The sequence below is a fragment of the Sycon ciliatum genome, chromosome 6 (assembly GCF_964019385.1).
Source record: "Sycon ciliatum chromosome 6, ocSycCili1.1, whole genome shotgun sequence".
In the NCBI taxonomy this organism is placed as follows: domain Eukaryota; kingdom Metazoa; phylum Porifera; class Calcarea; order Leucosolenida; family Sycettidae; genus Sycon; species Sycon ciliatum.
The window spans coordinates 31371319-31392151 of NC_088648.1; the positions used below are offsets into that span (position 1 = coordinate 31371319).

Here is a 20833-nt window from a genome sequence, read left to right on the forward strand (position 1 = left end):
AACTATCCTCCAACGAACGGAAACACCAAAACTATCCTCCGACGCCGAGACCGGAAACACAACAACTATCCTACTATGAATGGAAACACTACAACTATTATCCGACGTGCGGAACCATTACAACTATTCCCCGACGAACAGAAATGCCGAGTTCTCAACCCTGCTGACCAACACCACAGGGGTGGAGTCTCAAGAGCCTGACAAACAATGCTCAAGACAAGTTCTGACACCATGTAACAGGAAGCATACTAGCAGCTCCAGTCGACTCAACAAATCGAACACGCTCCTTCTGGACTAACCAAGTCCTAAGGCGGAGCCCTTGTCGTGGCCAGCTTCATATTTCAGAATCAATGCAGGGAGTCATATTCGACTCCCTGGTGTGTTCAGAGCACGATGTCGGAGGTAGAACAAGAATGTGTAGAAATAAAGTGTTTTCCTAAAGGTGGATAGTGTGTAGAGTAATAGTTGTCCATTATGCATGAATAATAATAATAAGTAATTCGGGGATCACCATACAGAGCATGCAGAAAGAGTGTAAGTAATTATGTGATTGGAAGGCCAACGGGAATGGGAGAAGAAGACTCTAAGACCATTCCCGTCACAAAGCAATGAAGGAGAAACACACAATTCTTGCGGAAATTGACACTTGACTGACTCGCGACTGATAATGTCATGTCAGTGTGTTTGCCTTTTCACGTTGGCATCGGCCTGAGGCATGAGCCTAGCCTTGGCTTGTGCTCCACCCAATGTTAGACATGATGCCAGAAGAGAAAGGGAGTAAAGACAGGATGGACGGAAAAGAAATGCAGCCCGGGTGTCAGAAAGGTGAGCCCTCCTTGCCAAAGAAAAACTTACACAGCTGCAACATTCCTGCATCCAATAATATTGTTCCCACGGCATTGGCAATGTCCGCAAAAGGTCACATTCTGGTCAGGTTCCGGCTCAGCCAAAGCCATCTTGGCCATACAGATCAACATCTGCAGAACATATTGAAGAGGAAACAGAACAGGGTTGGAGATTCATATTTCCACTTCCAGTCGTCGTCGTCAAACTAGTCGTTGTTGTTTAAAATCTCTATTCTCAAAATACTTGGCGGCCATTTAAGAGATAATAGAAGGATATTTAAAGCGCTTGCCTTCCCCTCTTTGGTCTTTCCATAACCTTGAACCTTCCAAGTTGGAAGGCTGTCGGTTAGCGCTACGGAGATGTGTTGAAGTTAGGTGTCAGGACGTCGAATGTCTCAGTACTCTGTCAGTTTTGTGCCTAGTTATTGCACTTTCTGACTGTATATAGTATCATGTTACAGTGATGGAGAGTTACTCTTAACTCGTATCCATACGTCCTTTTCTCTTTTACATTGGCTGGCCCATACATTGATCGAACACCGATGTTCGATGGAGTAGGCATTTTGAAATTATCATAACTTGGTGAAATCTCAGTCTTTTGAAGAGATCGAAATATGTAGGTTAAAGAGAAAACTCTCAGCTGTCGCCTGGAACATTTTTCAAAGCGATACAAAGAGCGGTGCCTGAGTTATAGCACTCGTAATGTTGGTCCCGGGAAATTTGCGCTCAGAGCGCGATGCGTGGGTCAACGGCTGGGATTTTCCCTGCTTACGTCACCTGTTGACAAGGCTGCACCGATTCAACTTCAAAAGCAGGTTCCCGGCATCTCTACGAAAAAATTTGAGTTTGATACGAGCAACAGGAGTGAAATGGTGGGTAGAGATAGATATAGAGCGTGAGCCCAGCGCTGGTGGGCCTTCCCTGGCTTGCAGCGCTGGGCCAGTGCCTCCCGTGGAGTCGAGTGTACGCTCATTGCGCTCCTCTCGCCAAGGCCTTTCCAGGATGCCCAAGATTGTGGAATTTGTCCAATGCAAACTAAAGTTACGTCCGATTTAGGTACAGGTTTAGCGATTGCGTGGGCTTGTTTGTATTTTAATCGGCCAATAAAGGGTTAACAGAGGAGCTCCACGAAAAAATGAAAATTTGATAGCCTGTAGAGTTTCGGGCGCTGAGTCGAATGGTCTTGGTCCGAAGTCTCTACGAGAAACCGTTCTTGAGATATTTCAATTTTAGCCACGCCCCGTACCAATGTATGTGTGACATCATTGTGGCATGGTGCGAAAATACTTGGATTTTGAATCTCATTTTCTTCAGGACGAAAGTCACTACAGAAAGTAGTTTGCCAAGTCGCCTGAGCCGCTGCAATGCCAAATTGTTGTGTTGTTGGTTGTGCCAGTATCATATCATCCTCCTGGGGTTAGTTTTCTCAGATTCCCAAAGGATGGAGACCTGGCAAAGTGCCGAGATGTTGCAATGCGTCGTGAAAATTTCAAGCCTATTTTCGCAGCACGAGCTATGTTTACTCGCTGCATTTATGATCCATAGGGACTTGAGAGCTGAGTTTTGACGAGTACGCCGTCCAGGAAAGCCCTCATCAGTGTACCAGTGCCCGCCGAACAGTGAGCCTCCAGCAAAGCGAACTCAACAAGATGCAACTGAGAAAGCAGGGCGAGATACGTTCCATCAGGATCAGAAGAGTACATCACCCCATCAAGTCCGACTGCAGCTAGCTGATGAACGATATTACCCCAGTAACTTAGCGCATACCAGTACTCAAACTGTGCACATCTGTCATCAACTGGGACGCAAACAGACAAACCCCCAGCAAGTACGAAGGTTACAGAACTGTTTGCTTGCGATGTGCAGGCTGCATGCACGACGAACTGTCTCACCAAATCCTGCCAAACTGAACCAGTGTAAGTTGATTGCGTGGATATGTCTCTATTTATAACAGCTACCCTACTTCTAGGCATGGTTGCATGAATATCATATCACTCAGAGCAGTTGTTAGAAGTCTGGACAGCCTAGGAATAGTGCAAGTAAGGTGAAACAAAAAATTATTCCACTCCGAGTTCCACGCTTACGGGATCACCAGGCAAAAACATAATTTCGAACAAGGAATGGGTTCTGGTTGTTTATTATTATTATTAAAAGCATGTCCGCGTAGGTGGCGGGGGTGCCACTTTCGCTTATGCCATTCAGGATTGATGTCTGAAGAGTAATACGATACAATGAAATGACAGAAGTGACGTCAACAAAAGCCGTTAGCAACAACACAAATATGACTAATGGAAAACTTCATCCAAAGTATAAAATAAAATAGAATATGCATACAACATGTCTGGTCAGTCCTGTTAGGTGGGGCGGGCTCCACGCCATGCCTGTCGGTCCGCTGCCATTGTGCGGACTGCGTCAACATCTAGCGGCTGGTGGAGGGTAAGTCCATGCCATGATAACAGTTCTGTCTGCAAGACCGTTACCAAAGTCGTCCGAGGTCGACCCCTGAAGCGTTCAGTGCCCTCGTCGTTGGCCAGGCGAAGATACATATCCACTGCCAACTGTGGAGGAGCAGTTGGGGCCAAACGAAAGATATGGCCAGTGAGACTGTAGCGCTGCCTTGTGATCATCTCGCTGATGGGGACAGCTCCGCAGCGCTTATACAGAGTGTCATTGCTAATTCGTTTAGGGTACCGCATGTCGATGATGCTCCTTAGCTGGGTCCTGTGGAACGAATCCATTCGCGCGAGCTCCGACATCGGTAGGCCCCAAGTGCCGCAGTTGTAGGTAAGGACTGGGATGACGTAGGTGTTGTAAAGCCTCAGCCGAAGACCTTCACTGATCTGGCGCATCCGGGTCCAGATCTTGAGGAGTGAGTTGAAGGCGGCGGCGGCCAGTTGACGCCTCCGAGCAGCATCTTCGGAGTCACCCAGGAGGGAGCCTAGTATGCGGACAGTACGCCACGTTTCTTGGTTCCTATCGGGAAATCGGGCGACGGTGGTATGCTCTGTCTTGGAGGGATTAACGTTCAGGTTCCATCTCGCAAGAACTGCTGGAGCTTGTTGTTCAACTTCACTGAGAAACGTCTCATCCCGGCTCACAAAATCAACATCGTCCGCGTATGCGATATCCAGCGGCAGGTCATTGTCCACAGCAGGGCGAGATGGCAGCTCCTGTCGTAGGTCCCGGAGAGCAGCCTCCAGGTAAATGGTGAAAAGCACTGGAGAGAGACTGTCCCCTTGAGGGAATCCGATATTTGTCTTGAAGGAGCTTTTCGATGCACCTTTCACACGAGGTTCAAGCCAGGTTTCAGTCAACAGTATACGGATCATTCGGAGCTCACTTTCTTGGAGGAAGGATTCAAGGATCCTCATCAGGACATCGCGGCAGACAGTGTCGAATGCTTTACTCATGTCAATTCCCAATATGTGGATGGACGTATTGAATCGCTGCGTCATACTACATAGCCATCTATGGCACCACACCACATCACTTGTGCTGCGGCCACGACGAAAAGCACTTTGGGATGTAGCCAGGTACTGATCAACCGCTGGCTGTATCCTCTTCAGCACAATCAGGGACAGCGTCTTTCTCAACGCCGAGAGCAGTACGATAGGGCGCGTACTAGTAAGCGGCCCTAGTGGTTTACCGGGCTTCTGCAGCAGTATTAGGGTTCCTCTGCCAACTTCGAGTGGGTCATGTGTCTCAATAGCTCGGTTCAAGATGTCGGAAGTCATCTCAGCGACAATGGGAGGACTGTACTTGAGTAACTCTCCGGAGAGATGGTCAGGGCCTGCCGCTCTCCCGTTATTCAGGCTTTGGAAGGCCCTCCTAACTTCGGACGATGTGATTTGATTGGGGAGAGGGCTGGGATCACCTAGGAATTGTGGAATGTCAGGGAGGGATTTATCATGGAATTGGCTTTCATAATGCTTGATGATGAACGCCTGCTGGTCTGCAGGGTTGATAACGACCCGCTGCTTCTCATCATGAATAATAGGCTGGCTGTACGGTTTTCGCTTCAGTAGCTGGACAGCACGGAACATCTTTGCCCCACTATCATGCAGTCGCTCCAATTCCTCTGCTTGACGATCCAAGGCTCTCTTGGCACTGTCGGATGCGATATCACGAATTTCATGCATTGTGCGATTTCTTTGATTTTTTAGTGACTGTCTTTTCTGGTCATCCCTGCACTCTCCAATCGCCAGGCGAAGATCTTTCTCCTTGCGTGACAGCAACTCAATTTCAGGGGAGAAGTTATGGCGGTGATGTTGTCTCTGCTGAGTGCCGGCCGAATCCAGTGCTGATTTGCTGAGGACTTCAGATAAGGATTCCCAGACTGCTTGGGTGCTGTTGGCTTCTGATGACACGCTGCACTGGACCTGGGTCTCCACAGTTCTCTTGTAGGATTCCTGAATTGCGACATCTGAAGCAAGCTTTCCAGTGTCAGGGCGCATGTTTTGTTTGCAGTGGTCTTGCGTTGGTGCATACCCAGAACACCATAGAATCTCGACATGTCCAGTCTCGCCACAACTAGGCGATGGTCGGAGAATACATATGTTCCCGCATACGACCTTGCGTCTGTTAGAAGGGGACTCTGGTTCTGACGGCAGCAGATGTAATCTATCATATTGTAAACAGGAACACCGGAATTGTCACGGCAAGGGCCTTGCCACGTTGTTTTATGTCTAGCGCTGTGCTGAAATGCTGTGTTGCCAGCGAACAGGTTGTGAGCTTCAAGGAAACTAGCAAAAACTCCACCACTCAAGTTTCGTTGACCGCGGCCATGGCGTCCAAGAAAGGACTCGCCACTTTTGCGTATCCCTAGCTTCGAGTTGAAGTCACCAGCTAAGTTACGAACAATAATCCACTGGAAGCGTAGTCAGTCACGGCGTTCGCCAAACTGTCAAAGAACTCACTTTGTTCATCCGGGCTTGCCCGCAGCCGTTCTGTTGTTGGACCGTAGGCGTTGATGACCGTCAACGATGATTTTTTGCTATTGGGAAATTTGAATTGAATACCGGCCGCTCTGTCAGAAATACGCCAATACAGGCTCATACAGTCCTTGAGGGCACCTCCAACGGCAAAGCCCATACCGTAATGCCTGCACTCTGACGGCAGGCAGATGATTCTCGTTCCGTTGCCCAGCGTTTCATCAAAAGAATTTACTATTTTCGTTTCTTGAAGACAACAAACATCGACTCGGTACCTCGCGATATCCCGAGCAAGCTGCTTCCGCTTCACCTGACTAGAAATACCTCTAACGTTGAAACTTCCTATTGATACATTCTTTAGACCAGTCCTGAATGAAGAAGACATTCTTCTTTCACGAGAGAGCGGAGTCACCCAACTCAAGGAGTCATCCCAACTCAACCTACCTTCACCCAGGTCTGGTTGTTTGCGAAAGAAAAGTAAGTGAAGACCTATTGTGCAAGGAATACAGTGGGAACTACACACAATAAACACATGCACTCACACCTTCAACAACATGCGCGCACGCGTGTGCGTGCACACACACAAACACAACAACACGCACATATACGCACCCACATGCTCAAACTCCCTCGCACGCACGCTAGCCTAAGGATAGTACATATGCTGTAGTAGTGGTGTACTTAGTGAAATGACTATGTGTACATCTGATGACGCCGCCACTCCATGCCAGAAGACAACAAAAATCTGCTGAACATTTTTGCTCCCATCTCTTATGGGCAACACAGGGAATGAAATGAACAATGCAATTGAGAACAAGAGTCGTCCTGTACGGTGAAGTTTCCATTTTCCCATACAGCAGTATATTGTCTTAGCAAGTGTGTTTTCTCCACATTCTTTTTGCCATGCAGGTATATCACAGTGTCATGCCAAACTACATTCTCAAACGCATTCGTTTCTCAATTCTGGGGATGATTGGACACGCACATCTCGCAGCTCTTGACGACGTCAATGTCAACCGTCGTCACAGCACAACCAAAAAGACCGCGATAGGAAGGTATAAAGTCCAGTTCTCAAAGCATAAAGACGACTGTGGCCAAATAGAAAATTATACGACAGAAAGAGCTATGAGTATGTTGACAAGCTCATGTGTGAGGTGGTAGTGGTTGCAAATGGCAACCTCGATGTTCCTGCCTCGGAGAAGCGTGTTTCCCTGCCAAATTCCAGGTGGAAGCCTCCTGAGAAGCCTGAGGTGGTGCAGGATTTGGATATCTTTGCCTGATGGTATTCACAACGCAGGCTGGAAGACGACAACGAACGTGCTTGCCCAATTTGCCGTGTACATGGTGTGAACTGCCTGTGTGCCGCATAGCATAGAGATCTACACAAACACAGAATGTCATAATTATGGAATGTGTATGATGAGTGCTTGTACACATACCATATTGCTGTACCGTAATAATTGTTATAGTCAAATACTCATTTGCTCTACATATGCGCTGAATTGCACCTACCGATACCTACCTGCACTTTCAGTGCGCGCGCCATACTAATTTAGTGTCCACTGGTACAAAGATGGAGGGTCTTGTAGATTTTCCCATAATTGCTGATTTCAAATTGAATTCCAATGATGTGGGGGATGAATACTGATTAGGACGCGTTCGATTACCTACTAGTACAGAGATGTCTTGGTCAGAAAGTACAGATGTCTTACTCTCCTGCCAGAATTTGTGCATTATTTTGGTGTACGCTTTCTTGACCCCATGATTGTATGTTGCATGCCATGGAACGAGTTTATTGACAAAGTCTATCACTTGAAACGATAAAGTATGGGTTCGGGTGTGATCAAATGCACCCATGGCGCTCATAAACTGTGTGCAGTGCTCTCTTCACCAACAGAACGCTACCATACTTTGCAGATCTTGTACCAATCCAAGGGAAAATGACAAAGACAAAATAATGTGCTTGAGTCATGCATGAAAACTTGTGACAACTACTAGCACTATAGAACAACGTTGTTCGTGCTATGCCTGACAACAATAAGTTACACAAAACATAACGCGCATCGATCCTCACAAGTTAAGTCAAGACATACTCGGAGCAAAGAGAAATTTGTCTGTGTCATGCATGAAACTTGTGATAACTACCAGTACAATGTCTTTCTTGTGCGACGCCTACTGTAGTGCGCCTGACAACAATAAATTTCCCCCAAAAATAAGTGTATCATGCTGATACGCGATCCTTACAAGACAAGTCAAGGCAAAGTCATTGAGGCTTACCTAATGTCAGACTCTTCTGTCACTGGCATTGGCGGCTTCTGCATGTCGAGATAACCTCGAAGAGCAGTGGTGGGCACAACCTAATGCAAGGATACGATCTTGTAATCTGCGAGGTCCGCTACGCAAGAAACCTTGGGCCGTCTTGTCGACAGCGACGGCAGCATCCTACCAGCAAAATCGTTCCCGCGGGCTGGGCATGGCTATACACTTTTGTCCACGCTCGCACCAGTCGGAGTCACAAACGAATCGAGATTCTGGTGGCCAAGCTACTCGTCTTCTGTCGGACGCAGCTGCTGAAGTATCTTCTTCCTCAACATTTGTTACACGCGATGGCAGCTCCTCAACAGAGGATCTGGGCTCCCTGCCCCAACCATACACGGCGGTGGGCTGTTGGTTGTCCTCACTGGCCTCAGCATCGCTGCCTTCATTGCTGGGGACAGAGGATTGTTCGGAATCGCCCATCTTCCCTTGAAATACCAACTAAAATTAGTGCTTTTAGATTGGCGAAGAGAAACGACTACGCCACAATGACGTAGGCAGCCCGTGATGACGTAGCCAAATGGCCGCATGACGTCAGGGCGCGGCCCGGGTTTTTGCAATTTCAAAGTGAAATATCTCAAGAACGCTTCATCGTAGACCATTCGACTCAGCGCCCGAAACTCTACAGGCTATCAAAGTTTCATTTTTTCGTGGAGTTCCCCTTTAAGAAGAGGAACTCCACGAAAAAATGAAACTTTGATAGCCTGTAGAGTTTCGGGCGCTGAGTCGAATGGTCTTGGTCCGAAGCCTCTACGACGAAGCGTTCTTGAGATAATTCACTTTGAAATTGCAAAAACGGGGGCCGCGCCCTGACGTCATGCGGCCATTTGGTTACATCATCACGGGCTGCCTACGTCATTGTGGCGTAGTCGTTTCTTTTCGCCAATCTACAAGCACTAATTTTAGTTGGTATTTCAAGGGAAGATGGGCGATTCCGAACAATTCTCTGTCCCCAGCAATGAAGGCAGCGATGCTGAGGCCAGTGAGGACGACCAACAGCCCACCGCCGCGTATGGTTGGGGCAGGGAGCCCAGATACTCTGCTGAGGAGCTTCCATTGCGTGTAACAAATGTTGAGGAAGAAGATGCTTCACCAGCTGCATCCGACAGAAGACGAGTAGCTTGGCCACCAGAATCTCGATTCGTTTGTGACTCCGACTGGTGCGAGCGTGGACAAAAGTGTATAGCCATGCCCAGCCCGCGGGAACGATTTTGCTGGTAGGATGCTGCCGTCGCTGTTGACAAGACGGCCCAAGGTTTCTTGCGTAGCGGACCTCGCAGATTACGAGATCGTATCCTTGCATTAGGCTGTGCCCATCACTGCTCTTCGAGGTTATCTCGACATGCAGAAGCCGCCAATGCCAGTGACAGAAGAGTATGACATTAGGTAAACCTCAATTAGTTTGCCTTGACTTGTCTTGTGAGGATCGCGTATCAGCATGATACACTTATTCTTATTTTTGGGGGGAAATTTATTGTTGTCAGGCGCACTACAGTAGGCGTCGCACAAGAAAGACATTGTACTGGTAGTTATCACAAGTTTCATGCATGACACAAACAAATTTCTCTTTGCTCCGAGTATGTCTTGACTTATCTTGTGAGGATCGATGCACGTAATGTTTTGTGTGTAACTTATTGTTGTCAGGCATAGCACGAACAACGTTGTTCTGTACTATAGCTATCACAAGTTTTCATGCATGACTCACATTTTGTCTTTGTCATTTTCCCTTGGATTGGTACAAGATCTGCAAAGTATGGTAGGACGTGTTCTGTTGGTGAAGAGAGCACTGCACACAGTTTATGAGCACCATGGGTGCATTTGATCACACCCGACCACATACGTTTCAAGCGATAGACTGTCAATAAACTCGTTCTCTAGTATACCATGGCATGCAACGTACTAGCGTGGGGTGAAGAAAGCGTACACCAAAATAATGCACAAATTCTGGCAGGAGAGTAAGAAATCTCCCCTTTCTGACCAAGACATCTCTGTACTAGTAGGTAATCGAACGCGTCCTAATCAGTATTCATCCCCTAGATCATTGGAATTCAATTTGAAATCAGCAATTATGGTAAATTCTACAAGACCGTCCATCTTTGTACCAGTGGACACTAAATTAGTATGGAGCACGCACTGAAAGTGCAGGTAGGTACCGGTAGGTGCAATACAGCGCATATGTAGAGTAAATGAGTATTTGACTATAATAATAAATACGGTACAGCAATGTGGTATGTGTACAAGCACTCATCATACACATTCCATATGACATTCTGTGTTTGTGTAGATCTCTACGCTATGCGGCACACAGGCAGTACACACTATGTACACGGCAAATTGGGCAAGCACCTTCGTTGTCGTCTTCCAGCCTGTTTCGTGAATACCATCAGGCAAAGATATCCAAATCCTGCACCACCTCAACCTTCTCAGGAGGCTTCCACCTGGAATTTGGCAGGGAAACACGCTTCTCCAAGGCAGGAACATTGAGGTTGCCATTTGCAACCGCTACCACCTCACACATGAGCTTGTCAACATACTCATCGCTCTTTCTGTCGTTTAATTTTCTATTTGGCCACAGTCTTCTTTATGCTTTGAGAACTGGACTTTATGCCTTCCTATCGCGGTCTTTTTGGTTGTGCTGTGACGACGGTTGACATTTACGTCGTCAAGAGCTGCGAGATGTGCGTGTCCAATCATCCCCAGAATTGAGAAACAAATGCGTTTGAGAATGTAGTTTGGCAGGACACTGTGATATACCTGCATGGCAAAAAGAATGTGGAGAAAACACACTTGCTTAGACAATATACTGCTGTATGAGAAAATGGAAACTTCACCGTACAGGACGATTCTTGTTCTCAATTGCATTGTTCGTTTCATTCCCTGTGTTGCCCATAAGAGACGGGAGCAAAAATGTTCAGCAGATGTTTGTTGTCTCCTGGCGTGGAGTGGCGGCGTCATTAGATGTACACATAGTCATTTCACTAAGTACACCACTACTACAGCATATGTACTATCCTTAGGCTAGCGTGCGTGCAAGTGAGTTTGAGTATGTGGGTGCGTATGTGTGTGTTGTTGTGTTTGTGTGTGTGCACGCACACGCGCGCGCATGTGGGTGAAGGTGTGAGTGCATGTGTATAATGTGTGTAGTTTCCACTGTATTCCTTGCACAATAGGTCTTCACTTACTTTTCTTTCGCATACAACCAGAACCCATTCCTTGTTCGAAATTATATTTTTTTGGCCTGGTGATCCCGCAAGCGTGGAAATCGGAGTGTAATAAATTTTTGTTTCACTTTACTTGCACTATTCCTAGGCTGTCCAGACTTCTAACAACTGCTCTGAGTGATATGGTATTCATGCAACCATGCCTAGAAGTAGGGTAGCTGTTATAAATAGAGACATATCCACGCAATCTACTTACTTACACTGGTTCAGTTTGGCAGGATTTGGTGAGACAGTTCGTCGTGCATGCTGCCTGCACATCGCAAGCAAACAGTTCTGTAACCTTCGTACTTGCTGGGGGTCTGTCAGTTTGCGTCCCAATTGATGACAGATGTGCACAGTTTGAGTACTGGTATGCGCAAAGTTACTGGGGTAATATCGTTCATCAGCTAGCTGCAGTCGGAGTTGATGGGGTGATGAACGTATCTCGCCCTGCTTTCTCAGTTGCAGCTTGTTGAGTTCTCTTTGCTGGAGGCTCACGGTTCGGAGGGCACTGGTACACTGATGAGGGCTTTCCTGGACGGCGTACTCGTCAAAACTCAGCTCCCAAGTCCCTCTGGATCATAAATGCAGCGAGCAAACATAGCTCGTGCTGCGAAAATAGGCTTGAAATTTTCAGGACGCATTGCAACATCTCGGCGCTTTGCCAGGTCTCCATCCTTTGGGAATCTGAGAGAACTAACCCCAGGAGGATGATGTGATACTGGCACAATCAACAACACAACAATTTGGCATTGCAGCGGCTTAGGCGACTTGGCAAACTACTTTCTGAAGTGACATTCAAAATCCACGTATTTTCGCACCATGCCGCAATGACGTCACACATACATTGGTATGGGGCGTGGCTAAAATTGAAATATCTCAAGAACGCTTTCTCGTAGAGACTTTGGACCAAGACCATTCGACTCAGCGCCCGAAACTCTACAGGCTATTATTTATTTATTTATTTATTTCTGCACCTCGTGGCATGTCAAGACAGCCAATTGAGTTGAGGAGAGGGTGAGACCAACCACGGAAGAAGAGAAAAAAAGAAAATTAAGAGCACGTACACAAAGTGGGAAGGGATTAGCAACTTACAAAGCAATGGGATGCTCAGCGAGCTATGCAGCGGAAGTGGTGACTGTGACTTTGTTTACTGGGAGATACTGAAGTGCTGTCTGACGAGGGTACGGAATTTGGGCATATCTGGAGCTTGTCTAACACTGGGAGGCAGTTGGAGCCACGTGGAATAGGAGGAAAAGAAAGGGGAATTTACGAATAGGGTAGACCTAGCTAGGGGGAGACGAACGCAGCTTCGGGTGGTGCCACCTGAATTGAACCAATTAAGGGACTGTAAATGAGCAGGGTGCTGGTCAAGGAAAATTGAATGCGCCAGGGTGCACTTGGAAGCATCAAGGTAATGTTGCAGAGTGGTAGTGGATGCAGCAGCATACAAGTCTAGATTTGAGGTATAACGATCAGTACGGAATATGATTCGCAGTATACGGCGATGGAGAACTTCTAATTTACCTATGTGGGTTTTGTTAATGGTGGACCAGGCAGGGAAGCCGTACGTGAAGAGGGGAAGAATGTATGATTTATAAAAATTAATCCGGCAATTTTTGGGCAAATGGGACAAGTGACTTGACATTATGCCGACAGATCGGCATACTTTGGACGACACATGATCAGCATGGTGAGACCAGGAGAGGGCGGAATCTATGACAATGCCAAGGTGTTTATGGTGGGGCGCTACAGAGATAGGGTGACAGGGATCATCGGGAAAGTGGAAGATGGGCACTGGATCTGTGGGAGGGGGAAACAGGAGGAGCTCGGTTTTGGTCACATTTGGCTTAAGGTACCAAGTGCTCATCCAGTGAACAATGTCGTTGATACAGGTCTGAACTTTGGGGTACAGGGTGGCGTGAGATGGGGAGGAAGCAAGGACAGTGGTATCATCTGCAAACAAAGAAATATTGGGAATTGAATAGGGGAGGTCATTAACGTATGTGAGGAAGAGCAGGGGACCTAAAATGGAGCCCTGGGGCACTCCGGATGTCACAGACTCGGGGTCAGATAAGGTTCCATTTACTGTGACGCACTGGTTTCGGTCCAAGAGGTAGCTAGTTATCCAGGCGAGTAGGGAGCCGGAGACACCATGGGCACGAAGTTTGGCGATCAGGCCCTTGTGCCACACGGTGTCGAAGGCCTTGGAGAGGTCGAAGAAACAGATGCAGGAGACCTATCAAATTTTCATTTTTTCGTGGAGTTCCCCTTTAAATAATATGGAGCGTTAAAAATAATACACAAAAATTGTAAATTAGCGTGTTCGTTCCCTTGTGAACTTGTGACAAAAACTAACACCCGGTGAACCCTAGTGGCACATGCAGCGCCTAGCGATGGAGGAGAAGGGATAAGTCTCACAACCACTGGCACAAGTGCCTGAAAAAACCATTAGCCCCATGCATGTACCTCTTGTGCTTGATCACAAATTTACAGTTGAATGTGGGAAGCAGCACGGCTGCAAAAACTGTTTCCATGACTTGAACCAGGTACCTTTTGCATCTCAATCGTGATGGTCTTTGAGCCACTCACTGTGCCTGTGTTTGCAATACACGTTTAAAATAGGTACTCTAATTTCATAAGTTTTAGGTGCTCAATATTTTCGGTATGTGGATAATGGGTCAGGTTGGGTGAACAGAAGATAATACAAGTAGGTACTGAGACACAATTCCCTATTGGATTATGTGAGTCCGTGTTTGTTCGGTTTATTGAAATTTGAGGTATGAACAAGATGCACCGAAAGTAAAAAATGTGCAGATAAAACTCGGTTGAATTGCCAAGGATCAAAATTGGAAAAAGAGAAGAACATAAGTTATCCACTTTGTCCAAAACTAATGATAGTAAGCAGGATACTTTGACTTTGATATTTTGACTCAACAGTATCCTGCTTATAATCGTTAGTGTTGGACAAAACAGATAACTCATAAACTTAGGGTCCCCTCTTTTTGAAAATACCAGTATACAGAATTTGTGAAAATGCAGTTATATGATTGGGCGAGAGCTAACAAGGCACACAGGTTTGGTGTTTTTTGTTAAGCTTATTTTACTTCGCCATTGGCACATCCAAAATCGAGAGAAATCGACTTTACCAGCAGGGATAATAATCTCTTGACTAAGCTGGTTTTTTTTTTGAATTTTTAAAAAGACCACTGAAATGCGAAACATGAGATGCAGCTAGGGGAAGCACGCAGAACCTAAATCGTGGCAGTGGTGGTGAGGTTTAGAGAGCTCCGCCTAGGGTCTCGACTTCATCGCCACCTACACGTCATTGCCGCAGTGGTCAAAATCGACGTCGTCGTCGACTTCCTGATCTAAGCTGCCCAAGTTAGAAGGTTACTGGTTGTCGCTTAGTGGACGTGCTGTAGCTAAGCAGTAGGCTGTTGAATCTCGTCCTATCGTTGAATCTCGAATCTCGCCTTTGAGTTTCCCTGTCAGTTGTGTGCCCTGTTGTCCCAGTATCCGATTGCATATCATTGTAGTACAGTAGTGCACACATGACTGCATCACATCGCTTGCATGTGTACGTTCCGCCCAATCTGAGAATTCCCAGATAAAATGACTGAGAGGAGGTCATGTGATGTCATCGGTGTTACCAAAAGAATACTCGTTCATTCGTTCGTTAAGCCAAAGAATATTCGGCTACTAGGTTTTGACTATTGTTTCATCACTACCAAGTACAGATTGCACACACAGACTGCGCCCCATATGAATTCGCTGCGCTGGAATGTGCACCACACAGACTTGGGTGTGCTCCCAGAAGTCTAGCAGAAGCTCCTCGTGCACCAAGTATTTGAGCGTTCCCAGAATGCGAAAAGCATGCATGCGCCAACTGCGGATTGCTCAAATTCTCAGATTGCGAAGGCAAGTCCAAGACTAGTCCAAGATGGCGCATGCTGGTTGTGACGTAATACACAGGCTAGATATATGACGTAATGGTCACGTGATAAGACATGAGCATCATATCACATCACGCCCCTTCTGAGATAAAACAGTGGTCTAGCCAGGTTTATCTCAACAACTAAATGAAAAAAATCAAATACAGTGTACGAGAACGAGTAGGAACTGCACACGCAGCAGAGAACATAGCACTAACACAGCTATTCATATGACTTAGTAGAATGTGAGGCAATGTCCAGGCGTTTAGGTGCAGTGGCCATTGAAGAAAATGTTGAGTCACCTCCACCATTAAGCTGCGCTCTTTAGCCGACTAGACCCTCCTGAACCATCACCATTGCGAGGACACTTCCGTAGATGGGAGCTCTGTCGCACCCTGTAGTAATATGATACGTGCGCCGTTAGCGTCAGAGCAAGAAGAGGGACAAGACGAGTCAAGGGACAATCCGGAGGACGCAATACCATACGACCAACTGTTTGTTTCTACCAGCGTTATTGTACCGTTGACACAGCTCTGACGACGATATACTGGGCAAATGCCGCGGGGCCTCCCAGCGTGTCGGTGGCAGTGGGTGATGGGCAGATAACAAGGTAGCTTGTGGACAACATCGGTGGCATGAAGCCTAGTGACTGCCAAGCGTCTTGGCGCGACGGGCGAGCAGTAAAGTGTAATGCCCTAGGGGGTTGCTGTGGCTGTCGACGTCGGCGGGTCGTGAGGTGCTTTCACAGACTTTCATGGCGCTCGGACAACTGCAATACTAGTACACAGACTCTCACTAGCTACATAGTACTCTGATTCTGGCACGTTATTTCTGCATTGAATAGTGATTGTTTTTTCGCGCCGAATTTCCGACGCTGCATGCATGTCCCATGCGGGTCATCAGTACTTCACACTTTTCTTCGCCTTATGACCGCAGCTTTGCCAGTTTTGTATGTGGAAACCTCCTATATAATAGCCGTTTGGTCTATATTTGATCTATATTTTCAATCATTTAACATCTACCTTCACGGATGAGCTGTGTATTCGCGAAACAGCTGTCTGAAGGAGTTTATCAATATCGTCTACGGAAGTGTCCTCGCAATGGTGATGGCTCAGGAGGGTCTAGTTGGCTAAAGAGCGCAGTTTAATGGTGGAGGTGACTCAACATTATCATTATTAGTATTACCTGTGTGGATCCACAATAAGTGTGAGTTCCGGTGTCTGAAGAAAATGTTGAATGGTCTCTGCTGGGATGATGACTACACCATAGCTCAGTGGTTAGAGCATCGTTAGCTACAAGTAAAGGTCCCTGGTTCGAGTCCTGGTGGTGACAGTCTATTTTTTATTCAGACTTTTCCCGTTTGTGTCTTTCCATCAAACTTGTGAAGATTATTATTTATAAAAACTTGTAAGTAAAAAAGGACCAAGAAACTACAAGTTACACCATAATGTCCACTAACACCACCAGTTACTAAACAATCAGCTCATGGGATAACATTGCACGACTTTGACCGACGGTACTGACGTTCTACAACTAACAAGCTAACAGCTCTAGCACCTACTTGGTCCTTTTTACTTTTTATAAATTATCCTCGGCTCTCCATCCAAGATTTTTTTTAAGAGGTCGGAGGCAGATAATACAAAAATAACGAAGGTAAGTAGTAGGTCGCAAGTATCCACGCAAACACACATCCAGTCAAATAAGGCACTTGTAAAAAAATCCGAACGTTATCGGTCCCTTCTCATCAAGGATGGTACAGGGAAGATTTTTTATTTTCCTTCGAACTTTGTGTCGTTCTGAACTTGACAATTTTCCACCTTGTCACGAGTGTTGTTATCTCATTACCTGTACGCTATCTAAGTTTTAGTCTTTCCAACTTGAGGTATACCCGTACGATCTTTAATGAGAAGCGACCGAAAACGTTCGGACATTTTTTGATAAGAGCCCTCTTTGACTGGATGTGTTTTTTTGTGGATACTTGCGACCTAATACATACCTTCGCTAACCCATTCAGCGCTACTGGGCCTTGCCTATGGTACTCTGCATATATAATGCTAAAAACAAGGCAAATAGAAAGTTCTGAAACTCCAGGGTTCTGGCAACTGGGTCCTCAAATATTGTGGAAATGATTGCCAAGACTATCAACCACTGGGTGACAGAATCGATACATTCCCCGAAAAGAATAGCGCTTCACAATAGGGGACGCAAGTTTACTCAAATTGCGTGAAATACGCTAAATGTGTGCAATTGCAGCTGAAAGATCGCTGAAAAGAGAAGAAAAAAAGACGCATAGTGTTACCAAGCGGGATTCGTACCTATCGTACAAGAGCCAGGATCATGATCCAACTGACTAACAGTGCTTTTACACAACTGATAGTGACGGAAATTACTATAAACCATGACGTCTATAGACGTCATCCCGCGCATGGGGGGCATTTTCAATGACGTCTATAGACGTCATCAGCGTTCAATGGGTTAAAAATGTAGAAAGGAAAAGGAAATATAGATACGAGTTGAGAGTAACTCTCAATTAGTGTAACCAGATAATATAATAGTATACAGTCAGAAAGTTCAACAACTAGGCACAAAACTGACAGAGTACTGAGACATTCGACGTCCTGACACCTAGCTTCAGCACATCTCCGTAGCGCTAACCGACACCCTTCCAACTTGTGAAGGTTCAAGGTTATGGAAAGACCAAAGAGGGGAAGGCAAGCGCAACGAAAATGAGCACAAGGTACAGTCCCAGCGGAACAAAGAATGTCGATTGTTACTGGACTATGACGAGACCAGTAGGATATTTGACAAGTTGGAAGGCTGTCGGTTAGTGCTACGGAGATGTGTTGAAGCTAGGTGTCGGGACGTCGACTGTCTCAGTTTTTTTTAAAGATTTTTTTCTGTCAGTTTTGTGCCTAGTTGTTGCACGTTTTGACTGTATATAGTATCTGGTTACAGTGATGGAGAGTTATTCTCAACTCGTATCTATATTTCCTTTTCCTTCCTACGTTTATTATTGGCTCAACATCCGAGGTTCGTTAAGAAAATATTATTAATTTTTTCTCGTATCCATCCTGAATGGGACTCACGTAGGCAGAATTGACTGTGAGCATGTGTGTGTGGGAGTGAGAAAAACGAAATGAAAAAGAAAAAAACGGCTCATCAGATGGAGAGTCAATGTTTAATTTATACAAAGAGAAAGACCAAGGAACTACAAGTTACGCTATACTGTCCACTACCACCACCAGTTACAAAGCAATCAGCTCATGCGATAGCATTGCACGACACTGACCGACGGTACTGACGTTCTACAACTAATTGGCTAACAGGTCTAGCACATCTTGGATGCGCACTCCAACAGCCTTCCAACTTGGAAGGTTCTAAGTTATAGAAATAACATCAGGAGGGGAAGGTGAGCGCAACCAAGATAAGCACGAGCTGAAAGTCTCAGCTGTGAAGGACGTTGGCGGATGTTCATGCATGTCGATGACGATACTTGCAAGACCATTGGACAAGACGGTCAAACCACGATTCAGGAACGCAAAGCCACACTCCACACAACTTGTCTGGCTCAAAAGATCCGAAGATCAATAATAGGGGAAGCTATGCGAACAAGAATCGTGAAAAAGCGAACGCGTGGTGTAAGGGGACAGTACAGCGTAACTTGTAGTTCCTTGGTCTTTCTCTTTGTATTATAAAGCAAAAGAGAGTCTTATAATAAAGGTCAAGTTTAAGAAGGGCTAGCAGTACTAGACTAAATGGCTGGGCGGATGTAACTCCATTGTTTTCCGATAGCCAGCCATGGCAGAGAGTAAAGACAAAGCAAAATGACAAACTACAAGAGGAAATAACCTAAATAGCGTGAGACAAAGAGTATTAAACAGATCTGAATGAAGAAATAGCAGTTATTAGAACCGCAATGTATCAGTGCTGGCCGGTGCCTTTGTTGCACAATAGTATGTGAACTCTATCCTTCTTCTGTGATCAGTTTAACGTCATAATTCGTAGAATTGCTCTTTCCTCTTATTCATTAAATTTGCAATCACTACCATCCAACCAAACCCCGCCGACGTTCTCCCAAGACTCCGTCACTAAGGCGTCCTGTGGAACTACTGCAGGTGGGGCGAATTTCTCGCTGAAGCTAGGCATTGTCGGTACAGCCTTGCTTGGGAGGATGCCCTATATATAACATCGCTGGTTTAAGAGAGGGGGGGGGGGCTATGCCGCCAGTAAACTGACTGAGTGATAAAATGGTAAGCAGACACATCGCAACAGTACTAAAATCCTTTAATCCACAGGATGGCTCCTGGCTATAATTTGGAATGGAATTGTACCCAATGCTGTAGAATGGAATTGTATAAAGTTTACAGCGAACAGACACTACTTGCACTATCATAGTGACGAGATTTTTCAATATTACCGATATCGGTTTTCGGTTTCGCAAAACAAACAACGGTGGACCAACATTGTCGAGTGCAATCTATCATCACCTACCAGTATGGCTAGAGTCCTCATCTTGGCGCGTTGACAAGAACAGCTTTATCAGTCTCTTCTACAGCAGGCTTTCTACCTTCACTAGAGAAAAGGAGCTCGAGAAGCTTCGAAGGCAACAGAACTCGGTATGATCATATCAGTTTCCTGCAAGTCAGCCCTACTTATACTTCGCCTCGCAAACTGGCGGCGTATCAGGATGCCTATGTGTGGCCACAGTCGCAAGGTGCAAAAACTTGACATGCGCGAAACGAAGCACAGCAGCTATAAAAGGGACTTCTTGTGCGCAAATGTAAGTGAAAACGGGCTTCCCGTACTGTATAAATGTAAAGAAGTATCAAACAGGTTCCGCTTCCGGCTAGCGCACGCGAAATGGAGTAGATTTGGAGTGTGCTAAACGATCCGGGCTCCTTGAAACAGTTTACCATGAACGAAATGAACCACAAAAACTTCGAAAGGGGCTTCCCGTGCGCAAATGTAAGTGAAAACGGGCTTCCTGTACTAAACAGGCTCCGCTTCCGGCATGCGCACGCGAAATGATGCAAAACGGGGTCCCTCACAAATAATGCATGCAATGCATTGTTCCCGTACTGTATACTTGTGAAGAAGTATAAAACAGGCTCCGCTTCCGACAAGCGCACGCGAAATGAAGTAAAACGGGGTCCTTTCGTATATGGTATGGTATTGATTTATTTGAATTCGGTATCTCAACAGTACAATGTACAACTTGGGAAAATCCGACGGACATAGATATATAAACATAAAAGTGGAGTAGGTGCTACAGGGGCCGGTCACATTCAGGGAACAATCCTCAGATTATAAACCGTGAATATTTTTTTCTTCTTTTCATCACGGCCACACTGGATTATTATTATTATTATTTTATATATTTTACTAGGGTGTTTCCCACAGACCTATGGTCTTCTTACGGGAGCCCCTAGAAAGGTTAAGCATGAACGAACAAATGGGCGATAATCTGTACAAGAGCGAACAGTGGAAGGCAGCATATTCCAGCGATCAGAACCTATGTAGCCAAGACGAGAAAAAAACCAGCTTTAGTGTGGGCAGAAGGCAAGGCCAGAGAAAAAGAGATTTGGGACCTAGTGACGGCAGTAGTA

General features: G+C 46.0%; 1 protein-coding gene across 1 annotated transcript in view; it reads right to left on the reverse strand.

The window, feature by feature from the left end:
* The window catches only part of LOC135820216 (leucine-rich repeat-containing protein 15-like), a 57847-nt gene extending 38013 nt beyond the window's left edge, over positions 1-19834 (reverse strand). The window contains exons 1-2 of the mRNA XM_065333532.1: positions 19719-19834; positions 856-977 (exon numbers count right to left, since the gene is read on the reverse strand). Of these exons, the coding sequence (XP_065189604.1) occupies positions 856-977; positions 19719-19739 (143 nt within the window). The 5' untranslated portion in view covers positions 19740-19834. The remainder of the gene's footprint in view (positions 1-855; positions 978-19718) is intronic.
* Between the last annotated feature and the right edge of the window lie 999 nt (positions 19835-20833).